Source organism: Pestalotiopsis fici (genome assembly GCF_000516985.1).
Source record: "Pestalotiopsis fici W106-1 unplaced genomic scaffold PFICI_Scf_2, whole genome shotgun sequence".
Lineage (NCBI taxonomy): Eukaryota > Fungi > Ascomycota > Sordariomycetes > Amphisphaeriales > Sporocadaceae > Pestalotiopsis > Pestalotiopsis fici.
Genome location: NW_006917092.1, coordinates 4204380 through 4229301, shown reverse-complemented (window position 1 = coordinate 4229301; position 24922 = coordinate 4204380). Strand labels below are relative to the sequence as shown.

Sequence of the window (24922 nt, the reverse complement as noted above, 5' to 3'; positions counted from 1 at the left end):
CCACTGATAGTGACCGTTGAAGAGTGGGTGGGAGGGGCTGTGGATTGCCGAACCGGGAGTGCCCGCATATCGCTGATGAACGAATGTGGAGGTGCTTTTCCGTTTGTGGGAAATAAACCCGAGACTACTAGAACTGAAGCCAGTTGTACCCTGATATGATGGTAAGGGGAAACCCTGTTGGCTGTTGATCTTTTCCTTCGGCCCGGCCTGTGGGTTTTAAATGGTATCAATTCCAGCTGCACGTTGATCAAGGGCTGTGTGCAAGCTGCAAGCTGCTGTAGTATGTAAGTGGCAGCAGAGTGGGAAACAATATGCGAGGAGTTACATAAAGCAAGACTGGGCTACCCAATAGGCAACGAGCATGAATACTTCACCGTCAGATGTCAAGAATTCGAACGCAGTCAAGTTCCATATCTATCTAAACACTTGACGCTTCTCAGTGGATATCGCTAGGGTAGTATAGAAGGGATTGTACATATACTGCAAGGTATCTCTGCACTAATAACGGGGCTTCTAGTGCATAGTATGTTGATGATAAGTGATGACTGACGAATCGTCATCATGTTCGTTTCTTGACAAAGATCAGCTAGGTACTTAGCTAGAATATTATGGATTGCCTTGGAGAGGGAGGAAAGAGAAAAAAAAGAAAGGGACTTGGCCGGTGAAGGCATTAGATGGGACCGAGCTGGCAAGAAGAAGTGAGATAGTTTACAAGAATTTTTGACTCCAAGCAGCAAAAGTGTAGGACTCGACCAACCTGCAAGCACTCGAGATGTCTGGCTCTCCCCTCAACCAGTCTCTGCGCCCGCGAGTTCATGAAGGAAAGCTGGCGATCATCACTGGCTCTGCTCGAAGTGAGTTTGATATGATATTAGCAATGCACCTGGTCCGCACTGACCAGCTCACCATCTGAAGGCATCGGAGCAGCTATTGCAGAGGATCTGGCAAGCAGAGGCTCAAACGTCATCATCAACTATGTGACGGAGTCTTCGGACGACCCAGCAACTGATTTAGGTCATCGGCTTGAGAAAGACTACAACATCAAGGCCATCCCAGTAAGAGCTGACATTAGCAAAAAAGACCAGTGTGACCTCATCATCAGAGCTGCGGAAAAGCACTTTGCAAACCCAGAAACTGGCAAGGTACAAATCGACATTCTTATTCACAATGCAGCCGTTCTCTACTTGGGAGGTATCGAAGAGGTCGTCGAGGATGAGTTCCATCACATTTACGCCGTCAATGTCTTGGGGCCCACGCTGCTCACGGCGGCATGTCTCCCATACCTGCCAACGGACAGATCTGGCAGGATCGTTATGATGTCCAGTGTCAATCCAAAAATAGGGACACCCAACACGACTCTCTACTCGGGAACAAAAGCCGCACTGGAGGCAATGGCTCGCATTTGGTGCCGAGAATTGGCGGAGCGCGCCACGGTCAATACGATCAACCCGGGTCCCGTCATGACTGATAGTATGCAACTTTCCATGTTAAATCCTGACCTTCTCTCAGTTGTCCCACGAGCAAACATCGCCCTGTATGGTGCTATCCCTTTAAGCACGGGTTGCAGTCCCTTTTCGATACGTACCGAAATTCCACTTTTTCAACCAGTTAAAATACCGGATCAAGTAAGGAATATTTCGTCCTTTGTACTCAATAGAATTAGCCCCGCGTTTTTTCGCGTTTTTCTACCAAATAATGCCTTGCCAGCTGCGCACAGTTGTTTAATTGATTCTATTCGACGCGTTGCTTATACTTACAGCTAGCTAAGCCTTTTTAGAGCTTAGTCTGACTTGGCCAGATAATCTGGTATTATAATTGGTTCAAAACGTAGAAATTCGGTACGTATCAAAAAGGGACTGCAACCCGTGCTTAAAGGGATACTGCAGTAGCCTCAACCGAAGATGCTCAAAAGAGACCATTATAACTCACTCACCTACCGGAGAAAAAGCTTGCTAACACAAGTCACTGAAAGTGTATCTGTCATCATCCGAAGAGATCAAGAGGGCACTCGCTCTCTGGAATCCCCTGACGCCGCTGGCGCCGATCAGAGAGTCCGACAGTGCTGAGGTGCAGGAACTGGGCAAGCGATTGGGCGGACGTGGTGCTTACGCGCATGAAATTGCCCAGATGGTGGCTACTCTATGCAGTCCAGACTCTGGTTGGTGTACTGGCAGTCTGATCAGTTGCAATGGCGGGTTGTCCTTTAGTTACTAAATCCAATTGGGGTTGGATCTACGTATGAACCCTTCGGTAGTTTGCATATACCTTGTGCAATGTGAGACCTAAGAGAAAATAAAAGAAAAGATAAAGTGATAGATGGTCGCTCGGTGAGATGACGAGGGCCAGTTGATTGGCTCAAATTGCATCTTTGCATTGCATTCAATGTCACCCTAGATTGTATCATGTTTTTCTCCCGGTAGAGGGCCACAGTGTTTGAAATGGTATTTCGTGTGACACTGTGAAATCTTGTATCACTTGACTTATATACTCTCTCCCTATGCTGTAAACAGTGGATTACTCTGATTTGATGTGCATAATCAGATGTTTGTCAGCCTTTGCCCTATACTCCATGCAGCATGATGACCGGGCAAGCCAATCTGGACTCTGAGCTACACAACCTGCACGCTCAAGCCATACAGGACTATATTCCGATCTTCAAGTGCCGAGGACAAGGGCGACAAAATCCCGCTCCTACTTTTGATTCTAATGCGTGTAAGATGCATCTGCCACGCTTTGCTGCAGATGGTCAGATTTCTTGCCATTTAACTCCTCTGGGTATTTGTACCCACGGAACAGACCCAGGTAGAGAAGACAATATCTGTGCTTGCTAGGCCAGATATCTAAATGACCTTCCTCTATCTCTCATCAGCCAATGTCCTCAATTCTCAGCAGTTTTTAATTTGTTTAACCTAGCTGGTTTGCCCACATGCACTTTTTTCGACAATGGCCAGCAACAAAGTCTCGGCTCCTTCTGAAGAACCGGCAGCATTAGCAGATGAAGGAATAGCCCAAGGTTCGAACTCTGGAAACATGACTCCCAATCACAAGGTCGTGCATCATGAGACTAGTCGCAAATCGGTTCTCGTATGTGTTACCGCGGCATTGGGTGGTTTTCTGTACGGCTTTTCAGGCAATGCTATGTCGGGTACCCTGGCACAGCCCAGCTTCATTACCGACTTTCTCTCTGGCGCTGACGCGTTGCAAAGAACTGACGGACTTTTTGGCGGGTATGTCTTTAGAACATATGTGATGTCCATTTCTAGACAAGCACTCTAAGTATGTTCTCTGCAGGTTTCTCGCAGGTGCTACGATAGGCACCGTTCTTCAAGCTCCGGTCTCGAACAAATTTGGACGCAAAATCGCCAACCTGACAGCCGCAATTATTTGCATCGTGTCTGGTGCCCTACTCACTGGATCTGTCAATTATGGCATGCTCTGCTTTTCGAGGACGCTCAATGGCATTGGTGCAGGCATGGTCATCGCCAACAGCCCAGTCTATATGAGCGAGGTCGCACCTCCTCGTACCCGAGGACTACTCGTAGGATTGCAGGGTGTGGGAATTGTACTGGCCTATATCATATGTTCTCTCTGCGGCCTGATCTTCAGTTTTGTTGAGACGGGTTACCAGTGGCGGCTGACCTTTGTTGTTCTCACCGCGGCGGCTGTAGTTCATCTCTGCTCATTGTACTTCCTACCCGAGAGTCCTCGCTGGCTTATGCAAAAGGGCCAACCCGATCAAGCCCGATCTATCCTGGAGATGCTTCACCGAACTCACTCGGACCCCGATGCAACCCTGGCTCACGCAGAGTTCATACAGATTCAGGCACAAGTCGAAGAAGAAAGCCGCCTGCCAAGGGGCTATATTCATATATTCAAAACCCCACACCTAAGGAAGCGAGCCATTTGCTCCATCATACTTTGGGTCATGGGTCAAGGAACAGGCATTACAGCCATTGCGAATCTGGTCCCAGTGCTGATGGGAGGTAAGTGTCATGCATCTCAGTATATGAATTTCGAGACTAACAAAGTCACACCTAGGTCTTGGCTTTGGTACAACTATGCAGCTAGGTCTCGGTGTAGTATGGTGTGTGTGCGCCATTGTTGGATGTGGTTTCAACGTTGTCCTGATGGACAGGGTTGGAAGAGTGAGATTGCTTGTCGCCGGTGGCTTCGGCTCGGCCATCATTCTGAGCCTGATGGCAGCGCTCATCAAGACTTATCTGAACACCGACGACCTACCCGGGATCAATGCCACTGTGGCGTTTTACTTTATTTTTGGAGCCTTCTTTACCTCGACCATTGAGTGTACTGCCTACGTCTATGGCTCCGAAATCTGGCCGACTCATTTGCGAAGCGAAGGGTCTACCATTGCATACGCGTCCTTTTTTGCCAATGCGATTGCGTACAGTTCACCAGTATCCGTTGCACTCGACAATATCGGCTGGAAGTTTTACCTGGTATTTGTCTCAGTCACCTTTGTATCAACTCTGGTGATCATGTTCTACTTCCCAGAGACTAAGAACCTGACCCTTGAAGAGATCAATGCCAGGTTTGGAGATAATGTGGTTATTGATCTCAAGGATGCAGCTGCGGCAGAAAAGAACACTGAGATCAAGGCCAAAAATCCTTGAGTCCTAATGAAACAGGTGAACTTTGGTGAGCTCGATCTCCTCAGAACTTGAATAATGTATGAAGTATCCCTTCGCGACCTGGGATCTAGCTCAAGTACTGGCAAGTCGTGTTATTTCCGAGAATCAACTTGGACATGGCCAAGACTTGAGGTGGATGTCATACAAGGACAAAAGAGCGCGCAAAGAACAATGGCTACATAGAACATGTCTCCAATGGTGTGAAGCGCGCAAATATTTTCTTTTACCTTTTCCGCACTTCTTTCACTAGATTGCTTATAAGAAATCATGGATATAGTAGAGACTTTATTGGTTCCGTATTTTTTTTTTAATTTCTAGTGGAGGTTTGGTCTTTAATATCATGGTTGATAAGTCAACTTGACATGAACAATTTAATTTTTTTCTCTTTTTTTTTTCAATTTTGACATCACCACTTCGTTGTTGCTATACTCTACGCACAATCAACCGTCATCTGCCATCGCTACAGGACTGGCCAGTCCATCTCAATCTGCTCCAATTCTCCCCTGCCTCTAAAATCCTCTTCAATCTCAGCCTGCTCGCACAGCATGGTGCGTTCATTTTGCGATCCAATCTTTGCAAGACCTCTCCAGCGCTCAAGGTCGTCCTTGTTGCGCTTGTTGCCGTGCGCATCGTGTGCATTCTCCCAGTGACCTTTTGAGAAACCGAGCATAGTTGTAATAGTCTTGTTTGGGATGTCATAAACCAGACTACACATGGTCCCCGTCTCCTCCAACCAGTTGCACTGCCAGAGCTCTCCTGGCCGGATACATTGATATGTTGCCCCTTGGTAGTTCTTGCGTCCGGCCATTGGACCGCCGTGGATGGCGTAGACGATACGGTCAGAATTATAGAACCACATCTCGTATCGCCATTTCTCAGGCTTGCCCGACTCTGTCTGCGAGGCTGGTACAGAATACGAGTATATCAGATGCCGATCTTTGATATCGGCATCAAAGGTGTCGGTTGATATGGACCCAACAAGCGGCATCGTGAACTGTTGATATAATTTTCTTTTTGTGTTGAACCTCACTGACCACAGTTTCGAAGCGTTCGTCCGCCAATTTTCTAAGTGATTGAGATATGTGTGGAAATATCAATATTGCCAGGAAACAGTTTGTTCGTTCTCTTAGCAAGACCTTTAGTTATATATAAGCCAGTCCGACTCTAATATCTCCTTCCATCTCTCATGCTATGAAGTAAAGTTTCGCAAGCTCGTGATGTCATGCTGGTTACGAACGATCCACCTGTAACGCTATCAATGGCGTCACCCTCGTTAGATGCTTTTGCAGAAAGGTTCCAGAAGCCACCCGGCAGGTGATTCCGGCATGCTACCGTGATGCCCGGCACCACTTTGATTAAACACACAAGATCATTTATCAATGCGAGCCTGTGCCGTCTTGAAGGTTGACAAGATCCGTGCTGGCTCCTCAGTCGTGACTGACATCATGAGAAAGCAGGGGATTGCACAATACAGCCGGCCCCCAAATCAAAAGCTACTATATCCCTAATTGCCTGTAAACTCCACTTCGAAAGGTCAAAGCTGTAGTTCTATAATAACATAACCTACTACCCGAGCTTTCCGTAAGCGAATGGCCCGAGGACCAGTGCCTCCCAGCAGCGTGCCTTTCACTCATCCATGGCAAACATGATTTGTTTTTCCAATTAAACATGAAAAGAACCCCTGCCAAGAAAGTTTTGTTCTGTTAGACCTTATTTCTATTTGAGATGGCCATTCATTATTTTGCATCGGTGGGTTTTTGCGGATCTTAGTCTGCATCTTCTGCCTTGTTCGCCAGAAGCAGTGGCATCGCGCCCTTCAAGAATTTCTGCCAAAAGCGCTTTGCTGATGACGGCATTGACCGGAACATTCTTTACCTGGGAGTGCAGTCCGTCCCTACAGAAGTTCTGTTACGAAGAAGAGCTCCCAGAGCTTGTCCAACCACGTGTTCGACTTTCAGATCTAGTATTTTGAACCAGTGTATCCAACCGGGAACTGAGTTGAATGATACCAGCCTAGTGACACCTATATGCATCTCCCTGTACCAATGATTTGGCGGGGGTTGACTCGTGCGGAGACTGATTGGAGAGAGTACCGATGAGCATACACGAAGCAGAAATAATATACACCTAGCAACAACTTCTTTACGCATGATTCTCTAAACAACATTGTAGCTTTGGTGACCGGTCAAAATTGTATCTAATCGCACAAACAACAAGGCTTATCAGACTAAATCTCCATTCAGTATGCGCGTCGAGAAGTTCCCATTATCCCCGCCAAGTCTTCATGACCTGGCTGAGCAGCTTGGAGGTCCGCTGCGCGAGAACTATGAGGATGCAACCGTCAGTGTTGTCGACTGTCCGGACCTTCGACAGCCTCCATTCCACCTGTGCACTGAAGGATTGTGCGGTGATGAGAAGATTTCAGACGTCGGCGGACAGCCAAACCTCTTCCCGCAGCCCCGCCTCGACTCTACCTGGTCCATGACTGATCTCGCCCGGGCCATGGAGATGAGTGCGCACAGCGGAGGTCTCATCGGCGCAGGAGCTGGTCCGTTTCATGTGGTCGGCCAGAACTGCGAGCTGGCACCAAACTTGAGTTGGAAGGACAAAATTGAGAATATCACCAACCAGTCACGCCTTGCGAGGATTGTTCCAGAGACCAACGCCGTCTCCCTTGAAAAAAGCCCATCTCCGGATTGCGGCTTAATGGTCAACCTCTACGGCTCACTGGGCCAACCGGGGCCGATTTTGAAGATCACGGCAAAAGGGCGCAAGGGATCCGAGACGAGTTTCACCGAGTGCATTCGTCAAGGTCTTGCTGCGGCATTCGGCGTGGAAGAGACCATTAGTCTGGGAGGTGTATTCGTCGTCAAGTCTGGAAAGGCCTTGTATCATATCATGCCCGAATTCCCATCAGAGGAGCAATTGCCATTCAAGGATCGACAGCAGGTTGATGACTGGCTAACTTACCACGATTTTGACTCGCCCATGGTATGCTTGTCTGTCTTTCACTCGGCAGACCCGAACAATGCAAAGGCTCTACGCATCGAGCATACTCACTGCTTCTCGGCCGATGGGACGAATGCTGGAGGGCATTACCATCACGAAAGTACCGGAGCTGCTGACGCTATCGAATATGAAGCTTATTTTAACACGGCGAAGATGATTTATCGGATTGACCGGCCAGTGTCATGACACAGGATATGTGGTGCTGAACGAGATGAGCAATCTACCAAGATGAAGCTATAACCACAGATAGAATGATCAAATCGTATAATGGTCTTCCAGCTACAACAACATGATAGAACAGTGTCAACGTGCCTCTCTGGAATACTATAATCAAAAGTTGTTGTTGTTGGCTTCGACAACATGAAAGAACCAGTGTATTGGATGTAAGACTGATTCAAAAGTTTCACAGATTAAGAAAGAAAAAAAACTACTGGATGCATCAAAGAAGTAGACTTCCATTGGGTTGCCATCAACTACCGACCCTGAGGGTGCCACAATGTATTCAAGTTCTATAGAAGATTGGGGCCGTGGTGGAGACACTAAAGAAAAAAAAAGGCAGATCTCTGTGCGTCTAGCGACTTATCTTTTGATAAACACCACAATTTCCAACAATAACCAATCACGTGGTCAGCCGATCAACGGCAGGCAGTGACACATTCTCCCTCTAAAAGCAGTCGCTTTAGCTCACTTGGGAGAGCGCCAGACTGAAGCTCAAACTTCAGGACTCTGATATCTGGAGGCACTGTGTTCGATCCACAGAAGCGACATTTCTCTTTTTGATTCTAGCTCATTTTTGCCTGTTCCTTGTTTCGCTATATGTAATTTCCGTATAGGCTCATGCCTGCACCCTTTTATCCTTTTTTACTCTGACATTTCTCTTCCTGTTAGACTTATTTGAACAGTAGTAATAATTAGTGAGATATTCAGGATCCGGTTGCCATATTTTGTATTTATATAGTCTTGCTATTAATCTGCAAATATGCATAAGCACGCTCTTCGCATTTTGCTTGAAGGGAACTCTTGTCTGTCCTTGATGTCATGTCATCTCCCTTTTCAAATATGCATGTCGTCAACTGTATTTAAATTGGCAATCAGCCCCCGTATAAGGAATAATATCGTATCTGGTATTAATTAATTAACAGTAAAAACGATTCCGCTTCTGCTGGTTTTATCTCGCTTAATATATGCTAGAAAACAGAAGACCGTTCCTGTTCTTTTTAAGGTTACAAGTGTAATTGTGAGAGGCTTGACGACTGCACCATTGTGGCTTGAAAAACAAATGCATGTCCCCTTTATAAAACATTAATTACAAAGGGCCAGCGCAGCTCACCGGATGATAACCTTGAGAACAAGTAGGCTAGTAACACAAGACCAACTCGACACCGGAATCGAGTCACGCTGTCCGTTGTGTGTATTGAGCTTTGCAGCAACAGGAGACATCGGGCTATTTGATCTGGGTATAATGGCAGCTGCAGTATACATCAGGGTACCTTGATGAGTTGTAATTGCTTGGATCATGAGCTCATCCTGCAAGATAGGCAAGCATGCAATACTGTTCTTGTGAACATACTAGATACCTACAGAAATGTGTCTATTGCATTAGTGACATGAAAAAAAATATACCAGAAACAATGATCGGTTCATGAATGAAGAATGACAAACCGGAATTAAGCATTTCAAGCGATTTTCATTAAGGTATGTACCTGCTGAACACAACCAACTCTGACCTTCGATATTCCAAAATTAGTAGACTTGTTACTGCAAGGGTTTCGAGGGTTGGGGAGGGGAGTTATATATATGTAAGCATACGCACAAGTAAAAAAAAAAAAAAAAAAGTACGAAAGGCTGAAAGAAGGATATGTATTATCAAATCTCTGGGATCTAAGTGACGGGATCTTTCCTTGTTTATTTGTGCCAGTCAGTCACTCACCTGCTGGTTGAAATCATTGCATTGTCCCTCCCCGGTTTGGCCCCCGATTCTTATCCCACCTTATTAGTGAACCCCAGCTCATCAATCCGCCCGCCGACTCGCCGACCTTGGACCTCAAAGACAGCCAAATTGGACCTTGCTAAGCAAATAACCTAACTGACTTACCTGGAGCCTAGTAGGAACATTGTACCTAGCACCCAGTGCACCTTAGCACAAAGCCCAGACACCACCAACCAGATCAAAAGACAACCCGCCGCGCGCTACGTGGCTACCTACCCTTACATTAGTCCGAACGACCAGAGAGCCAGACAGGCGTCAGTCACTACTACTGGAATACCACACACCCCCGAAAAGACTTATCTGCCCACCCCAGGACCAACGGGCATTGATCGCACCTCACCCCTCGGGCCCGCCTCTTGAGCTTTGCACTGTTTATTTGCTCCATTGACTGATCGATTGTATCGACTCCGACATTGACTGACTCCTTGATCGAGCGAGCATGTCGTCGGGCTTGACGAGACGCCGCGGTGCTGGCGGTGGCGGAGAGGACGCAGCCAACGCCCCGTCAAGGACGGCCTCGTCCACCAACGTTCGCGACAATGGCCCCGAGACCAGCTACGAGGCCAGCGAGAACGGGCACAAGATCGCCTTCGATCCCCGCGACATCAGCGAGAGCGCCGAGCGGAGCAAGCAGCCCAAACTCACCCTGATGGAGGAGGTGATATTGCTGGGCCTCAAAGACAAGCAGGTGCGTGACACCCTCTCTACCAGTCCCGTCTTCCCCTATCCCACCCATCCAGAAAGAAGCCTTATCCGCTCCCGACCGGCAAACTAACACTTGTCTTGTAGGGTTATCTCTCCTTTTGGAACGACAACATCAGCTATGCGCTCCGTGGCTGCATTGTCATCGAGCTCGCTTTCCGCGGTCGCATCAGCATGCAGAAAGATCCCGCCAGACGGCGTTTCCCATTAGCAGACCGAGTGATCGAGGTGATTGACGACACATTGACCGGCGAGGTGCTGCTAGACGAGGCCTTGAAGTTGATGAAGGCGAGCGAAAAGATGAGCGTCAGCTCGTGGATTGACCTGATGAGCGGTATTGCTTTCCCCCTTTGAACCCACACCCCTATCCATCCTGACCTTCAGCCCAGCGGCCAACCCACCCACGAATGGTGTCTGTACAAGTACGACGCAACAATAACTAACCAGCTCTTGACACGTAGGCGAAACCTGGAATTTGATGAAGATCGGCTATCAACTAAAGCAAGTCCGTGAGCGCCTTTGCAAAGGACTCGTCGACAAGGGCATCCTCCGGACCGAGAAGCGCAACTTCCTCCTCTTTGACATGGCCACACATCCCGTGGTCGATGGTGGCGCCAAGGAAGAGATCCGCCGACGCGTTAGAAATGTGCTCACCCAGCGAACTGTCGTCCTACCTGACTCCCAATTTCTCCCCGAGAACCTCGAATTCCGCTATCTTCGTACAATTGCCATGGTGTGTGCCGCCTATGCCGCCAATGTCCTAGAGAACGCATTGTCCACGCTGGGCCATGAGGCACGAGAGCGTGCCTTCACACAGACCGACGAGCTGCTTGCCGAATATAGCCAGTGGCCTTTTGGAAAGAAGATTGGGGGCCAAGGGATCGGAGCCAACATCCCGCAGCTCATTGGAGAGGTATGGTTGTTCGAAGAACGATGCTATGAAGCAGAATGCCGCGTGTGCTAACTACCATTGTAGGAGGTTACCAAGGGCAAGGACAAGGAACTGCAGGTCGAGGTTGTTGCTGCTTGCTTGAGCGTCTTCACCCGCCTGGACTCTTTGCTATAGTAACCCTACTGACACCGTCCCTTTCTGGCCAAAAGGCAATAGTCGGGCTCTGATTGCAAAAATAATGCCTTGTCGATGATGTTTTGTTTTTGTTTTTGTTTTTTCATTTACGTGGCGCTCTCCCGAACCTGGAATGCGACTGGAACTTCACGAAAATAGATAGATGGGTGGACCTCTGCATGTGCCAGAGAATCCGCAGGGCGAATAACCATCACGAAAATCCGACGAGGCAGAAGAACGAAAGGGCGAGGAAGCACAGAGCTAGGTCCGATCGACCCAGTATCTCTGGATCCAAGTACTGCATGCATCTCAGGCATATGAGCTTGATATTGGAAGATGAAGAAAAAGGAGGGCACCTCAGAGACGGTACTCTGAATGGCTCGCGAAATACCACGTCTGGTGAATGGAGGCCGGCCAGCTGGTCTTACGAAATGTCATTTCTCCCCCGGCCTTGTTTTAATAGTCTAAATTTGCGGAATTTTTGATTCAATTCATTTTTTTCCTCCGACTCAACACCGATTTATATTGGCAATGACAAGAGCGCTGTGCTCAATGCCCATCTGAGGCCATGTTTTTGAAGGGCGGGCGATTCAGTAATGGACTGGACAGGATCCGAAGGAAGTTTGAATGTAGCTTTCTGGAGGAGTGTCACAATTTACTATTTCCAAAGCAAGTCTTGAGGGCTTATTATAATGTAGGAATCGAAATCACACCGTCCAAGTAATCGTTCAGTGTGCCCGCACCTACCAAGTCTAGAGTACAGTTATTTCACAGCTGTCAGCTCGAGCAATGCCAGCGGCAGGTTTGGGCTCGATTGACTCTGCATGAGCATCATGCCTTGACTCTGCATGGGCAAGTCCGATTTCCCGACAGCTCAGGCGCATCAGCTCCTAGAAGTTGCACCAAGCCCCATGCATCCGGTCCGTGATGTAGCGCCATGCCCGGCAGGAGAACAAATGCTGGGGAGAGTCCGCAATGTTTATGCAATTATTTGCCCTTCCGGAGACTTTCCGCCCAGCCTCCTTTTTCGAAAAGCCATATAGCTTCAACAGCAAAAGCATGTGCACTACGATGACCCCTGCCTCTGCCACTGCCACCTGTCTCGTCATCATCACCGCCGGCCTGGCCCGGAGCATCGGGGTCCACGCCGGCCTCCTCGTACAGACTTTCCATCACCTTGCCCTCGACCATGGCATTCCAGATTCCGTCGGGAATACTGTCACCCCGACTACCAAAGTTGCCATGACCAAGCCTGTATAGAATTCGACCTAGTGTCTGGTATGAAATGCACCTTTGCCCTGGAACGGCGCTGCGGGCTAGTCTTGCCAGCTCCTTGATGGTATAACCAGCCGCCTCGGGGGCCTCACCGTGATGATGGAGGCCTCTGGTTACAGGAACCGCTCGCGCGATCCGCGGTGGCAGCAGGGCACCGCGGAAATCGAAGCGCAGTTCCGAAACGGGGATGCTGCTGTGTGTCGGGTGGTAAGGAGAGTCAAAGTCGGCAGGCGAATTAGCGGTCGGTATCGGTGCCATCCAGGCGAGTCTCGTAGGATCAGCGGGTAATTGTGGAAAATATTTCTCGTGCAGAGACGACAAAAAGTTGGGGTCGGCGGGATCGAGCTCGGGCGCCGAAGGAGGATGCGGCCAATGTGGCTTGGATGAAGCAAAATCATCGCCGTGTTTGTGGTTGTGTGGTATTGACGGTGGTTCTTCGTCACCTGCATCTGGTATGATCTTGGGTTGTGTATTTGTCTCTCCTGGTTCCGAAGTCTGCACTGGGTCGTCTTGGTCTGGGACCTCTTCAAAATGTACTTTTCTTGGAGCACGCGATGGCTCTGAGTTGATCGTTTTCGTTGGTGCAGAAGAAGACTCGCTCTCTTCGATCTCGGTGTTTGCTGGAGGCATAGATTTGGATTCTTCGTCTTCGAATGGAGAAGGGCCGTTCTTTTCGTCAAGGTTGGCCCGTTTCAGTAGCATTTCCAGGACTTTTGGATCTAGGCCACTAAACAACTCCGATCTTGCCTCGTCGATTTCTGCTGTTGACATATTTGCGAGCTTGTCCTTATTTTCTTGATCGATGCTCTGCTTCTCTGTCAAGTTGGGCTTTGGCTGCAACTCCGCGGTCGCCGATGCACTATGCTGAAATTCATTTCGATCTGATGGTGACGAGGCAACAAAAGCTGACGCTTTGGTTAGTGGCTGCTGATTGCTTTCGGCGGCCTGGCGCTTCTGTTTGAAAGCGGATATCCTCGTTCGTTTCTTGTGCTCTGGGAAGCCAGTGGAGGATTTGATCTGCGGAAAGGTCGGAGCGTGCGGAGAGGTTGTCTCCTTCTCTTGGATGTCGAAAATTAGAGGTGAGTCCATGTTGGCAATTTCTGAAATGTCTGCATCTACAGGTGAATCTGTATTGCTTGTTTGGAGTGGTAATTGCGATACTGTTACATGGAAGGCAGCGATAGATTACTGTTAGGTGTTTTTTTTTCCCTACTTTGGATGATGCAACCAGGGAACAGCATGGGCGCACAGACCAACGCGTAACGGTCGCGCCGACGGAAACTAAAACTTTTCTAGTCTAGTCAGGAAAAAGGTTCTTAGAGATTAGGTCAGTCCAGCATTTCAGATGTACGATGACTTGCATTCATGTGCATTGAGAACTATAAGTTGTTCGGTTGCAGCAAGACAATCACACTTTGAATTTCATTCTTTGTATTGCACCTTTTCGGGCGAGAAACATGGACGACACCTAATGATCGTCATGTCCAGGATGCACCCAATCAATCTTCGACTCAACCTTGGCCAGTATTGAAATAGAGTTGCCGAAGCCGACAGCCAGATTGCCTGGCCGTGTCAGATTGTCTGCATTAGCGTCGATCCACATGAAACCAAACCAGCGTCTAGCGATCCAATCATTTGCTGCGGACGTTTGGTCAAAGATCGTATGTGAGTAGAGTAATGAATTCAAACAATATGGCGTATACTGTAGTTTGGGGAGAAGAAAAAAAGAAAGAGGGAGGAGAAGGAATGAACGAGTAGAGGAATTACAAAGCTCCGAGGCTTGCAAAATTTCAACAGTATGTTAAGGTTAACCACAAGTGTGGACTTTGCAGCTGAATGACTTGGTTTATGCAAATAGGCATGCAGGTATCTCAAATAGCGCTCATTGAGAATGCCCGTGCATTGAGACGCACTGAATCATTTCTGCGCCTGAAGGAGAGACGGACCTTGCAGCCAATTTTGCAGCTGCTGCGGATGCAACGGTGCATATATCAGTATTGCGAGAGTTATTTGGATTTTGCCAATGGCCATATCACTCTGATATAATACGAGCTACGTTTACACTAGACTGCGAATGAATTGGCATCTGGGCTTGCTTATGTCATGATGTCGACCCACATCCCGACGCATCGGGCCACCCGGAGAAAGGAAGACACATTTTCGTGCTACGAGACCAAAAGTCATGAGGTAGTCTCACCCCCTGATCCTCCATTTACCATAGTGCATCTCTACAGATTATGTAGCAGTACACTTCTAATGCATTCATGACTAATGTAGCCCATACACATTACTACATTGAAGGTGCCCCTCCAAAGCCATGCAGTGTCCATGTCTAAATTTTTGCGTATGCTAGAATCTGCTGCAAATTCACTCTCGTTCATTCATTGCACACACAATGCGATGCGAGACTCGGTCCGGGGGTGCTAGCCGTGCCCCTTGTCCTGATCTGTTGTGTCATGATCCACCAGAGGTGAACCCCTGCTTTCCAAGAAGAGGGACAAAAAAAAAGCGGCTAACCCGCGCAGGGCGTTTTTTGACGCGGCCCTGGCAGAGCAGATGTACACAGGTACCCTCCTACCGTGTGCGGTTCGCGGCTCATGCCTCCATATGCAGGATCTAAAGCGTGGGGAAACGTGAGTGGCTCCCGTCTTTGATGAACTGCGCTACTATAGTGTGCGACCAGGATACTGGGCAAGGCTCAAGGCGCAAGCGAGCAGCAGCTCATTGCGGACAATTCATGGGGGAGCAAATGCCGTTACCACCACCACCATCACTATTACTATTACCGTGTGTCTCCGTCTGGATACCTTCCGAGTCACGACGCCGCTACAATTCGCGTTTGGAGCCTGCAGTGTCACAGCAAACTGTGCGCGTTTCTTTTGATTGAGACTATCAGCACTGTATTATAACAGTGACAAGCTGCTTATTCATTGGCTATTATTCCTGGTTATGTAGTATAATGCAAGCCAAGATATAATGTAGTATCTTTCCACTGATCAATCTCTTTCATGTACCTACTACCTACCTACACATGGGTACTTGCGGATGATGGATGCTTCAATCTTCATCATTACCTACCTACCAATACCTACCTACCTTGCGGTACATTATCCCCCGGACATAACCCCCCCTGGAACCACATGCTTCCACTGGGCGCTTTGTTCTTTGTGAGGCGAGGCTTTGAGGAGGAGGTATCTTGTCCCTCCCATATTTGAGTCCATCTCCTCAGGCTGAGCCCACCCGGACGAGAGCTTGGCTTTCCCTCGTGGTCAATGCCTGTACTGAGGTTGGAGTGCTTTCTCTCGTCGGTGGTTTCCCATGTTGCTCATCCTAGTCCGCTTTTTCTTCTTCTTTCTTTCTCGCCCGTTTCCTTCTTGGGTTCTGGCTCGTGGCATTTCCCAAAGCTTACATTACCCGCGGAGCCGTAGGTGTATGCGATGAACTGGCACCTGGTCTCATCATTTGTCGTCGTCCCCCATGGAATTATTCAACTTGTCAGTTCTTGTCATGCTTCCCCCCGTAGTCATAGTAGTAGTCGTAGTCGTCGGTCCCTTGACACCCCCGTTAATGTTTGTTCATCTGTCTTGTCTGCCTTGGTCGATGGTTGATCGTGCGCTCTCTCTCTCTCTCTCTGTGTCTGTCACTCTCTGTTGCTCGCCGTTCTTGTCTCTTCTGTTGATGCCACCACGACCCTTTTGCCCATGCTGGTCGTCGTTCTCGTTTCCCCCCTCCCCCCCCCCTTCTCTTCTTGTCTGCCTCTCTCCCTCTCCCTCCCTCTCTCTCCCTCCCTCTCTTCCATCGCGCCGCCCGCCTTGACTTGTTGGATTGTACCATTGAATGGCTTGGTGGTTGATGGCCCCCCCCGTCTATTTAGTCCCATCTCTAATTCCTTTTTAATAACAATTCCCACGCAACTGTCTTGACAATTGCTAGACGGTGGTTAGGGCCCCGGTTTTCCCTTTCCGCCTTGCAACTTTTTTTCCCTTCCCTTTTGACTTTCTGGCGATTATTCCCAGGTTCCAAAACGTAGCCATCCCCAATTTCTCAACCCAAACTCGCAAAACTTCTCTCCTCTCACCACTTCTTCCACACCAACACCACCCACCCACCACCACCAAACCACTCCTTGGCGTTGAAGAATTATTTCCATCAAAATCAACTTGTCGCCGACAACTTTTTATTGATATTTTCTCATCATATTCTGCGTCTGAATTTGCTGCATTCAGTGCACCAGCTTAGGAACGGGAAATCACACGCCTTGCATCCTTTTTTCCCACCTCTTTGGCCTTTTAGGGGCACCGTTTTGCAGCAATCTGAATTGTCGCGACGTGAGGTTATTCTGACTTCCAACGCCCCACTGAAATCACGGCCGACCGAGACCCCAGTCGCAAGAACAACCACCACCCACTGACTGGCTGGCTGACTGATTGATTTAACTGGATCGCCCAAGGACACAACACGCGGCAGGAGGAAAAAAAAAAAGGGCCCAAGCTCTTCTCTAATCTCAACTGCCCCGAGCTCAATCCCTTTCACCAAAAACATCCTCCGCCGTCCAGGTCACGTTACTCGAGGCTATTTCCGCTCACCACAGGCCCAGCCCAGCTGCAGCGGCTGGACCCCACACTGCAAGAGGAGCAGCCCAGCCCAGTTGTACCCGCGTCACTTTTCGTTCCGCGGTGCACGTACAAACCCAAGCGGCCGATTGAAGCTCGTCATCCCCCCCCATTGGGCCAATAATCCACGATAAACCATCGTGAACACATTGATCCCTGCTCAAAAACGCCAACTCAGCTGACAATAGTAAAACGGACGATTGAACAATTGAGCAATCGTTCAAACACCTTGGACTATTGTTTCATTTTTTTTCAATTCCCTTCTCTGTCGCTGCCTACGGTGTCATTTTCCCTTCGAATTGCTAATCCCTTTATTCGGTGGGATCCATTCACTTCGATTCACTATTCTTCTCCACCACCAAATCCCCCTCTCTTGACACAAATGCGCAAGTACTAAAGAAAGCCTAATTTTTATTCGCGCCTTCTTTGACGTGTTGCACTTTTTGTCTCTCTTGTTGGACATCTCTTGATCATCGCGCAAGGTTTCACTCCACCTTCCCGCAACCTTGACCAGCGAGCGCAACATCAGACTGCTCTGCGCCGCGGCTCCGCCTTCTCATCATGGCAGCCTCTCGAGATCTCTCGATGCGGTACAGTTCCTCACCCGATCTGTCCGACCCTCCTTCCGGTCTATCAGAAACCACCTCGCCTGTTCAACGCGCCAATGCCAGGGCCAACGAGCTCATGCTGGACCAGTCGGCCTACCGCTTCGACGTCACTGGCCAGCCCGTTCTGACCAAAGATGGTGTACCCCGAAGGAAACCAGGCCCCAAGCCCGGTACGAAGCTGGGCAAGCGCAACGCCAACAACAACAACAATAATGCCGATGGCGGAGATGCTGCCAAGGTTCGAAAGCCTAGAAAACCCAGGGATCCTAATGCGCCCCCGACATCTCGCAAACGCAAGCTGGATAAAGCTGACCCTGATTCATCCGATCTACACGTCGAGGATCGATCCGCCAGCATTGGTGCTGGCCCTCCGCGCCAGACCAAGCTCACTGATATGTCCTCCAACCTGGGCAGGCTCGAGCCCATGGCACAGCCTCTGAAGAGAGAGGGCTCATCAGGCCAACCCCGCGTCTCCAACATGTCGAGTATCCTGAATGCCGACCCAGAGCCTCAGCCGCAGCCTAATACAACCCCTCGATCCGGCGGAACCAACTACGATCTGACCAGACCGAGTTATGACCCCGTCCGCGGTACCATGGTCTCCCACCATTCTTATTCCAACCCATTGGCCTCTCCCCGCGCCCCAACAAGCGCCATCAACCGCGCGAGCGCTTCACCCTCGATTGCGAGTCTCGTTGATCCTCCCGTTCACAATATCATTTCGCCAGTCCCAACACATACTACTTTTGCCCATAGCAGTGCCCAGCAATCGCAGCATCGGCAAGACTCGAACTCGGTGCCCGCATCGCCTCAGCCCTTCAAGACCCCGAAGGACTTTCCTCCGCCCCCGCCAGCAGCGCCCAAATCCACCATTGCCGAATCCAAAAAGGAGACTGCGCCGACCATTACGAGGGCTCAGATCGAAATCCGCCCGTCGTCCATCACCAGTATCGCTGCTGCCTCTAAACGAACCCCGCCCAAGAACCATAGTCATGCCTCGGGATCGCCCAAGTTTGGTGCTCAGAAGAACGGTCTAGAGATGCCTGGCGACGAGCGATCGATTCTGGACTTTGGCAAGTCTGGCTCTGCAGTCACCACTCCATCCATTGTGCTGCATATTCCCCTGACGGGAGAGAACAATAAATACGTAAACTTCATGCGCATGGCAGAGGACCAATACGGCTGGGATGCTCTTCATCCTCGCCAGGCAGAGGCCAAGGCACGAAAGGCACGAATCGCAGCTGCATCTGCTGCACTTGCCCAGCAGGAGGCCGGCCGCGAAGGTGACGAGATGAGCGTTGACGAATCCGACAACGATGACAGCAATATCGAGATGGGTGGTATGAGCGGCGCCGACAAGCCTGATGGCAAGATCAAGAAGAAGAAGCGACACTTCAAGGAGGACGAGTATGACAAGGAAGACGACTTTGTGGATGACTCGGAGATGCTCTGGGAAGAGCAGGCTGCGGCTAGTCGTGATGGCTTCTTTGTCTACTCTGGCCCGCTAGTACCAGAGGTCGAGAAGCCTGAACCCGGACGGTACGTCTCCAGTTTAGAACACATGTGCCTGGCACGTGGTTACCTGCAAGAATCTAGTGAAGCTAATTTTGGATACAGTGGCGAAGGACGACCTGCTCGTGGCCGTGGATCACGCGGTGGACGCGGCGGTGCTGGACGTGGAACCGGTACAGGTCGTGGACGTGGCGGCGGCCCTGGCTCTCGCGGCGGTGTTGTGCGTAAACCGCGCATGACAAAGGCAGACAAGGCTCAAATGGACCGTGAAAAGGCTGAGCGTGAAGCAGCATTCCTGAAATCGACTAATGGCGGCGGAAACTACAATGTCCTTCATCCGGCTAGTCCGCAGTTTGCAGGCTTGTAGGATTCTCCGATGACAGTTGTGAGACCAGCTCGAGTCTTACCCACACTTTGCATTGTATCAAACATGGGGACACGGCGAGTCTAGGCGCAGCACCGACGATCGTCTGCGCGGCATGCTCACGAGCATGTCTTATTCTCTAGACTGGAGTTGAGCGCTGGGGCACGAAGCTTTTCTTTATCGCTCGACACGTGTGGGGGAAGCTCCGGATTGGCCAGAGAACCATTGTGTCCTGGGCCACGTTTATTTGCATTTGACAGATTTGTTTTACTAGACCAGCGTACGGCATGGGGTTTGCTGTTTAGCTCTGCACGGATAAAGGCGTTGAGGGATATGATCTGAGTACTGGGAGTTCTGGACTTGAGAGAGATGATCACAGCAAGGCTTTTTTGCTGGGAGCCATCGGAATCACGGCAAGCATCGCGCAAGGGGAAGGGGATTGTGCAAAGTCCGCTGTAGAATAGCATGGCATGGCGCTTTATTGTTGCCTAGAATCGAGTGAGAGCTTCTATGCATTTAATCATGATGAGAAAGAAGAAAAAGCTCTTTGGGCCGCTCATGAACAAAGTTGACATGCTACTGGTGAATATGAATTCCCGAAATGACCTGGATTCTAGAGACAGAACTGGCCTAAACAGAGGTATTTAAAGGTTATTTGACCCTTGACATGCCAGAATGGGCGGGTGTCTCTGGTGCAGCAACTCAACTCTCACCATTTTGGAATTGCTGCTGTAAAGTCTGGCTGGAACTTTTGCATGTAGATTGTGTCGTTTCTTTTCCTCAAGCCGCAGTCAAGATACTGTTTGTGAAGTTTTGCAAGCTTGCTCTTGTCAAGTTCAACACCAAGGCCGGGCGTCTTTGGTACCAGCACTGCTCCACCAGCCACCCAGTTCAGGGCGCCGTCGACGACTACATCTTCATCCCGTCGTTTCCATGGCCAATGCGTGTCGCAGGCGTAATCAAGATTCGTCGTTGCAGCCGCCAGATGCGTCATGGCAGCGAGTGAGATACCGAGATGACTGTTCGAGTGCATGCTAAGGCGCATGCCCCAGGTACCACAAATGCCGGCGAGCAGTTGCGATTTGCGCAGGCCGCCCCAGAAATGGTGATCAGAGAGAACAACCTGGACTGCATTTTGTTCAACTGATGGCGGCAGATGGTTGAATGCGACCACGGCCATATTGGTGGCGAGAGGCATTGTCGTCTCATCACTGTTTGCAACGGCAGCCATGCCCTCAATCTCACCCGTCGGATCCTCGAGATATTCGACAATTCCAACCAGCTCTTTCGCTACCCATTTGGAGGTCTCTACTGTCCAAGCAGCATTTGGGTCTAGACGGAGGGGAAGACCAGGAAATGCTGCGTGTAGCGCCTTGATGGCAGCAACTTCCTGAGCGGGTTCGAATACGCCTCCTTTGAGCTTGATTGCGGTGAACCCGTACTCATCTAACATCTTCCTAGCTTGATTGACTAAGCCCTCGGGATCCAGAGCCTCTCCAAACTCGTCGTCTGGCTCACCAGGATGACCGGCCCACTTGTAAAACAGATATGCCGAGTAGGGTACAGAGTCCCTCACGCAGCCTCCGAGGAGGTCACTCACTGGAACTCCTGATAGTTTTCCCTGAATGTCGAGACAAGCGACCTCAAAGGGACTAAAGACCTTGTCGGTTGTTGAGGCAGTCGTAACCATACCCGCCATGCCATCACCGCCCGAGGTGTCGGTGCTGTGAAGAGAACCAACACAGGCTTTATATATACCGTTGAGATCATAGGCCGAAGTCTTCAAACTTATGATGGCGTCAGCCGCCCGTTTGAGACGATCTAGGTGCGCATCATCCCCATAAGATTCCCCAAGGCCGTACACATCTGTTTCCGTGACCAATTGTAAAATACTGCGAAGTGCGAATGGCTCATGTACGCCCACGCTATTCAACAGTGGCATGTCGTGAAACGCCACTGGAGTGACAATGATGTCTCGAATAATACCAGACTTGGCCATGATTATCTAGATGAGTAGGTGTTGCTGCTCAAGCAAATGATTCAAAGTTGCAGAGTAAATTGATAACTAGGAGCAAATGTAGCGTGGATTAATACCTGAGCATACTCTACAGTCGCCGACTACTTCCATTTCTGTCTCTGTATAGTATACTTATTGCCCACTATACATGACATGATGTTTGGTTGCAGCTCCCCGCAGACAACTTTGGGATCGATACTCGTCGGAAAATGACTAGCTGCCCATCGATACAACATAGGCAGCACACAATCGGATATGTCGCCAGGCATCGGAAAAAGGCCATCTCCAATGATAATCATCAATGTGAATGCAATCAGCACAGGCTCGCGTGCGGGGAACCACCACAGGGTCAAGGTAGGGGGGGAACCAGGGAGCAGCGTCTGGGGAAAAGGACCCTGGACTGATTGAGGAGGCCACTCACGGGAGACTGGCGACTTGATATAATATGCAGGCTCCTGACTCCATTCCAGGTCATTGACTTGCGCATTCATCTTTCCGGTTCTTTCTTGGCTGCTTCGGAATCCATTTACCTCTTGCAACCATGTCCCGCAAATCCTCACACGACGCTGATCTCAAGGTCTCGCCTGATCATGTGGAGCAGGCGCCGGCTGTTATTCAGATCGAGACTTTTCGGGTTCTGGGCTTGGACTCGGCCGATGCAGACTTTTACAACAACTACGAGGAGGAGAAGCGAAAGAAGTTGACTCGCAAGGTGTGTGTCTCTCCTATGCCATTCTGTTTGGGCGCTCACGCAGCCGGAAACTTACCAAGTGATTCAAGATTGACTTTCGACTCATTCCCATGCTGGCCTTTCTATACTTGATCTGTCACATTGACCGTGCCAACATTGGAAATGCCAAGATTGAGGGGATGGTAGAGGACTTGAACATGACGGGGGTGCAGTACAACATAGTACTAGCAATCTGTGAGTAAATGAGATCATCCTTTGGACCATTGACTAGGAGGACTTGGCCAATTTGCATCGCGTCTTATGTCACTGAATATTTCAATACTAATATGAGGTCGGAGTCTTTGTTCCCTATGTTCTTTTTGAGATACCAAGCAATATCTTACTAAAAAAGTTCAAACGTCCATCGACTTATATCGCCATCATCACCACGGCATGGGGCACCATCATGACATGCACAGGGGTGGTTCGGAACTTTTCAAGTCTCATGGCTGTTCGCATTCTCCTTGGTATCTTTGAGTGAGCACTTCTATGCTTCCAGTTGCCGGTAGAGCTTCAATTATTGACACGTTGAAAAAGGGCTGGATTCCTCCCTGGCGCCATCTACCTCTGCTCGTATTGGTATATGCCGAAGGACTTGGCTACTAGGATATCTTACTTCTACTGTGCCAGCGCTCTTTCCGGAGCATTCTCGGGACTCCTGTGAGTAAATTTGATCGTGCCGTTCCCATTTGTTCTGTTCTTTCTGTTTTCTTTTCTTCTGAAAGCAATGTACCTCTGTATCATAACTTTTCCGGTCCTTGATCGACCACTAACGGAAGGTTCTTCAGAGCGGCTGCTATTGCTGAGATGAATGGCATTGGCGGACTTGAAGGATGGAGATGGATCTTCATTCTCGAGGGCCTAGTCACCGTCTTGATTGGTATCTCATGTTACTTCCTTCTCATTGACTCGCCGGCCCTCTCAACAAGATGGCTAGAGCCGGAAGAAATCCGCTACCTGGAGCTGTCCATGTTTATCAAGCAGGGAGGCAAGTTCCATTCGGAGAAACGGTTCCGCTTCAAGGATCTCAAAATGGCCGCAAAGAACTGGAGAATTTATACACAGGCTTACTTCCTCTTTGTCCAGTCGGCACTTTCTTATGGTGAGTCATCCTGAAGCCCGGTAAAACTTTGCTTATATTCTAATGGTATCAACCCCCCAATAGGAACCAAATTCACCCTACCCACCATTTGTCAGGCGATGGGCTTTACCAACACATATGCCCAGCTGATGTCGGCGCCTCCGTATGTTGCCGCTGCAATCTCAGCCATCACGTTTGCAAAGATGTCGGATAAGTTCTACTGGCGTATGCCTTTTGTGGCTACGCCCATGGTCATTTGTGCTGTCGGATATGCAATCTTCCTAGGCCTCAACGGTGCTCTGGCGACTCAGCGCGGCCTCGCGTATTTCGCTGCCATTGTGGTGTGCATTGGCATCTACCCGATCCAACCAGCAGCGGCGGCGTGGAATGCAAACAACATTGCGCCCGAGACGCGCAGAGTCATTGCCATTGCCATGAACAACTGTGTCGGGAACACTGGTGGCATTGTCGGCAGTTTCATGTACATTGATTCCGAGAAGCCAAAATACCACACGGGTTTCGGACTGGGACTGGCTTTGGCTTCTACAGGTCTCCTCATGGCCTTCTTCCTGGAATGGTCATATAAGAGAGGAAATGTACAGAAAGCAAAGATCACGGAAGATGAGGTACGAGTCCGGTACACGGAAGCCGAACTGATGGATATGGGAGACTCGTCGCCGCTCTTTAGATATGTTCTATGACCGGATGGTAGTTTATTGGGCTTTTCCAGAGGGTATGTGGACTTCACCTCCTTGGACTTGTGTGTTTCCCTTTGTAGCTAAGTGTGTGGTTCATATCTCGAGGTTGAGAGGGGCGGCTCTCGTCATGTCCAATATTTGTATGACGCATTATGAACATGTATCATAGTCACCCAAGTATTTCCGTCGAGTTCTTGGCCATGATTGCCGAAATGATGTGCTTGAAATATGACTACAGGAGTATCACTATTGAGAACAGATTTGACGCCGCACATTTCATATGCTCGGAGCAGGCTGTAAAGCATTGTCCATGCTGATGAAAGCTTGACCAGCGAGCCAGTGACAAGACATGGGGCTCTGTGTTCACAAGACGGAGCTTCTCTCGGCATCTCTGCTGATCATCTTGTCCCTCCAGGTCAGTCCTGAGCTGCAAGTGTACTAATGAGTGGCACCGTAATGTCGCTGTACTTGCCTAATCGTGAGAAAATGCAACACTACATGCGCAGATACTGCAAGACGACACATTATCGTTTTGCAAGTGGAAATCAAAGTATACAGCCAAAAGTGACATCCAAGTGGGTTCATTTTACTCAGAGCAATGGTTGCTC

At 49.5% G+C, this 24922-nt stretch overlaps 9 protein-coding genes across 9 annotated transcripts; 6 read left to right on the top strand and 3 right to left on the bottom strand.

Annotated features, from left to right (window-relative positions):
• Positions 1 to 772: 772 nt before the first annotated feature.
• On the top strand, positions 773 to 2214 carry PFICI_03458 (uncharacterized protein; the record flags this gene model as incomplete). Its single annotated transcript, XM_007832039.1, has 3 exons — positions 773 to 854; positions 916 to 1470; positions 1973 to 2214. 3 exons carry the CDS (start codon positions 773 to 775, stop codon positions 2212 to 2214), a joined length of 879 nt encoding a protein of 292 aa, XP_007830230.1.
• Positions 2215 to 2943: 729 nt separating this feature from the next.
• Positions 2944 to 4631, top strand: PFICI_03457 (uncharacterized protein; the record flags this gene model as incomplete). Its single annotated transcript, XM_007832038.1, has 3 exons — positions 2944 to 3227; positions 3292 to 3983; positions 4039 to 4631. 3 exons carry the CDS (start codon positions 2944 to 2946, stop codon positions 4629 to 4631), a joined length of 1569 nt encoding a protein of 522 aa, XP_007830229.1.
• A 478-nt stretch (positions 4632 to 5109) lies between these two features.
• PFICI_03456 (uncharacterized protein) lies at positions 5110 to 5637 on the bottom strand (the record flags this gene model as incomplete). Its single annotated transcript, XM_007832037.1, has 1 exon — positions 5110 to 5637. One exon carries the CDS (start codon positions 5635 to 5637, stop codon positions 5110 to 5112), a length of 528 nt encoding a protein of 175 aa, XP_007830228.1.
• Positions 5638 to 6893: 1256 nt separating this feature from the next.
• On the top strand, positions 6894 to 7844 carry PFICI_03455 (uncharacterized protein; the record flags this gene model as incomplete). Its single annotated transcript, XM_007832036.1, has 1 exon — positions 6894 to 7844. The coding sequence occupies one exon, from the start codon at positions 6894 to 6896 to the stop codon at positions 7842 to 7844; it is 951 nt and encodes a 316-aa protein (XP_007830227.1).
• A 2243-nt stretch (positions 7845 to 10087) lies between these two features.
• Positions 10088 to 11416, top strand: PFICI_03454 (Vacuolar protein sorting-associated protein 74; the record flags this gene model as incomplete). Its single annotated transcript, XM_007832035.1, has 4 exons — positions 10088 to 10336; positions 10438 to 10684; positions 10812 to 11263; positions 11327 to 11416. 4 exons carry the CDS (start codon positions 10088 to 10090, stop codon positions 11414 to 11416), a joined length of 1038 nt encoding a protein of 345 aa, XP_007830226.1.
• Positions 11417 to 12403: 987 nt separating this feature from the next.
• PFICI_03453 (uncharacterized protein) lies at positions 12404 to 13780 on the bottom strand (the record flags this gene model as incomplete). Its single annotated transcript, XM_007832034.1, has 1 exon — positions 12404 to 13780. The coding sequence occupies one exon, from the start codon at positions 13778 to 13780 to the stop codon at positions 12404 to 12406; it is 1377 nt and encodes a 458-aa protein (XP_007830225.1).
• Positions 13781 to 17865: 4085 nt separating this feature from the next.
• PFICI_03452 (uncharacterized protein) lies at positions 17866 to 19791 on the top strand (the record flags this gene model as incomplete). The annotated part of the gene is made up of 2 exons (XM_007832033.1): positions 17866 to 19451; positions 19530 to 19791. The coding sequence occupies 2 exons, from the start codon at positions 17866 to 17868 to the stop codon at positions 19789 to 19791; spliced, it is 1848 nt and encodes a 615-aa protein (XP_007830224.1).
• Positions 19792 to 20497: 706 nt separating this feature from the next.
• PFICI_03451 (uncharacterized protein) lies at positions 20498 to 21787 on the bottom strand (the record flags this gene model as incomplete). The annotated part of the gene is made up of 1 exon (XM_007832032.1): positions 20498 to 21787. The coding sequence occupies one exon, from the start codon at positions 21785 to 21787 to the stop codon at positions 20498 to 20500; it is 1290 nt and encodes a 429-aa protein (XP_007830223.1).
• Positions 21788 to 22346: 559 nt separating this feature from the next.
• Positions 22347 to 24317, top strand: PFICI_03450 (uncharacterized protein; the record flags this gene model as incomplete). The annotated part of the gene is made up of 6 exons (XM_007832031.1): positions 22347 to 22517; positions 22586 to 22730; positions 22835 to 23012; positions 23073 to 23195; positions 23324 to 23637; positions 23701 to 24317. 6 exons carry the CDS (start codon positions 22347 to 22349, stop codon positions 24315 to 24317), a joined length of 1548 nt encoding a protein of 515 aa, XP_007830222.1.
• Between the last annotated feature and the right edge of the window lie 605 nt (positions 24318 to 24922).